A 1,761-nucleotide genomic window follows, 5' to 3' on the forward strand; every position below is an offset into this window, starting at 1 on the left:
TGTGTGTGTGTGTGTGTGTGTGTGTGTGTGTGTGTGTGTGTGTGTGTGTGTTCGCGCGCGCCAACACTGGCCTTTCGACTCGGCCGATCGATACACTTAACCGTGTCCTACCTAATAGACCAACACATGCGCTGAACACACAAGCTGGCAAATAGAGATTACCCTGACGAGCTTCCTTTTCTACTAACGCGCTTCTCTTTCCCCTCACTAATTTATTCGCGGAGCCCCCAACAACAAAGGGCAAAGTGCAAGCAGCTCTCTCGTCCAGGGACCACCGACCACACCTGGTCGCTCGGGGCCGATAAGGGGAAGGACATCACTCGCTCGCGGCGGCCGGCTGCCCAAATGCTCATCAGTTCAGTAGTTCAGTCAGTCGCTATCGCTCAGCCAATGCGGGAAGGTGTCTCGTCTCGTCTCTCTCGCTCGGAGTGGTAGAAACGCGTCCAAATTTGTCCTCTGAAAAGTCCGGAAAGTGACAAAGAGGAAGAAAAAAACAAAAACAAGTGTATTGTGGGATGTTGTAATGTAAACTGATATTCTATAGTATAGTGTTCTTCTTGCTGGGAAGATCGTCAAAATTAAAACTTTTGAAAGTCATCGTAGCCTTTTCATCGAAACACACAGTGAATTTGTTTTTAAAGACATCGTTCTCAACTCTCAGAAAAAAGGCTTCTCTGTGCTCTTAGTCGACTATAGTGTATAAATTCCTGTGTGTATAAATTCCTGTGTGTTTGTGAGACCAGACCTCTTTAGGCTGCAACTTCCAGTGGCCACAAAATGGAGGAAGATCACCCGGAGACAACAGGTAAGGCCGTTTGTGTTGATGTGTTGTCTACATTGTGTTGATTGATGTGTTGTCTACATTGTGTTAAACGTGTTGTTTACGTTGTGTTAAAGTGCTGTTTACATTGTGTTAACGTGTTGTTTACATTGTGTTAACGTGCTGTTTACGCTGTATTAAAGTGCTGTTTACATTGTGCTAACGTATTGTTTACGCTGTGTTAAACGTGTTGTTTACATTGTGTTAACGTGTTGTTTACGCTGTGTTAAAGTGCTGTTTACATTGTGTTAACGTGCTGTTTACATTGTGTTAACGTTTTGTTTACATGCAAGAATGGGAACTTTAGTTTTTAATCATATCGAAGCCCACTGTGAAGCTGTTGTTTCTATGTTTGCGTTTGTCGGAATTACGGCGTCTGCAGTTGTTTTAGATTATGTTTTGTTTGCTTGCTGCTGCTTCTTCAGTTGATTTTGCTATATGCGTCAATGAATGAAACTGTTGTGTTGTCGTAAATGTAGTAGATCTAGATCTATGTAGTTTTCTTCAGCAATGGGCTTATATAACTTAAGTTTGCTTCTTACAATGAAAACGTGTTCCGTGCATACTTTTTCCCCCAGTACCGTAAGTTTAATGCAAGTTGGGCCCCACCACTCGTTATGGTAGCTGACATTTTCAAATAAGCTACTTAATGACTTCTCGTGACTCGTGGAATTTGTCTCTACCTCATACTACTGCTTCTGTGGGTTGCCCTTTTCTCCCTCATCGTTAAGCCTACGGGACGTGGTAGAGAACACCATACTGAGGTGCGTGAAAACACGTGCTGGCACCTACATGTACATGTGCGTGTACTACAATCGTTCACAAGTTGAAGCCCTCCCTACGTATAATGATATATATACATGTGTGTATATAATACACTCACACACGCGCGCGCGCACACACACACACACACACACACACACACACACATATATATTAAA

At 43.2% G+C, this 1,761-nt stretch overlaps 1 protein-coding gene across 3 annotated transcripts in view; it reads left to right on the top strand.

Annotated features, from left to right (window-relative positions):
- The first annotated feature begins 476 nt into the window (after nucleotides 1–476).
- LOC101859907 (brain tumor protein) overlaps nucleotides 477–1,761 on the top strand; it is a 54,010-nt gene continuing 52,725 nt past the window's right edge. For 2 of the 3 annotated variants that reach the window (XM_013090698.2, XM_013090699.2), the window contains exon 1: nucleotides 477–805. In XM_013090698.2, the coding sequence (XP_012946152.1) occupies nucleotides 778–805 (28 nt within the window). In that variant the 5' untranslated portion in view covers nucleotides 477–777. The remainder of the gene's footprint in view (nucleotides 806–1,761) is intronic. The other variant, XM_013090697.2, reaches the window with a different exon arrangement.

This window comes from Aplysia californica, unplaced genomic scaffold, assembly GCF_000002075.1.
Source record: "Aplysia californica isolate F4 #8 unplaced genomic scaffold, AplCal3.0 scaffold01429, whole genome shotgun sequence".
Taxonomy (NCBI): Eukaryota; Metazoa; Mollusca; class Gastropoda; order Aplysiida; family Aplysiidae; genus Aplysia; species Aplysia californica.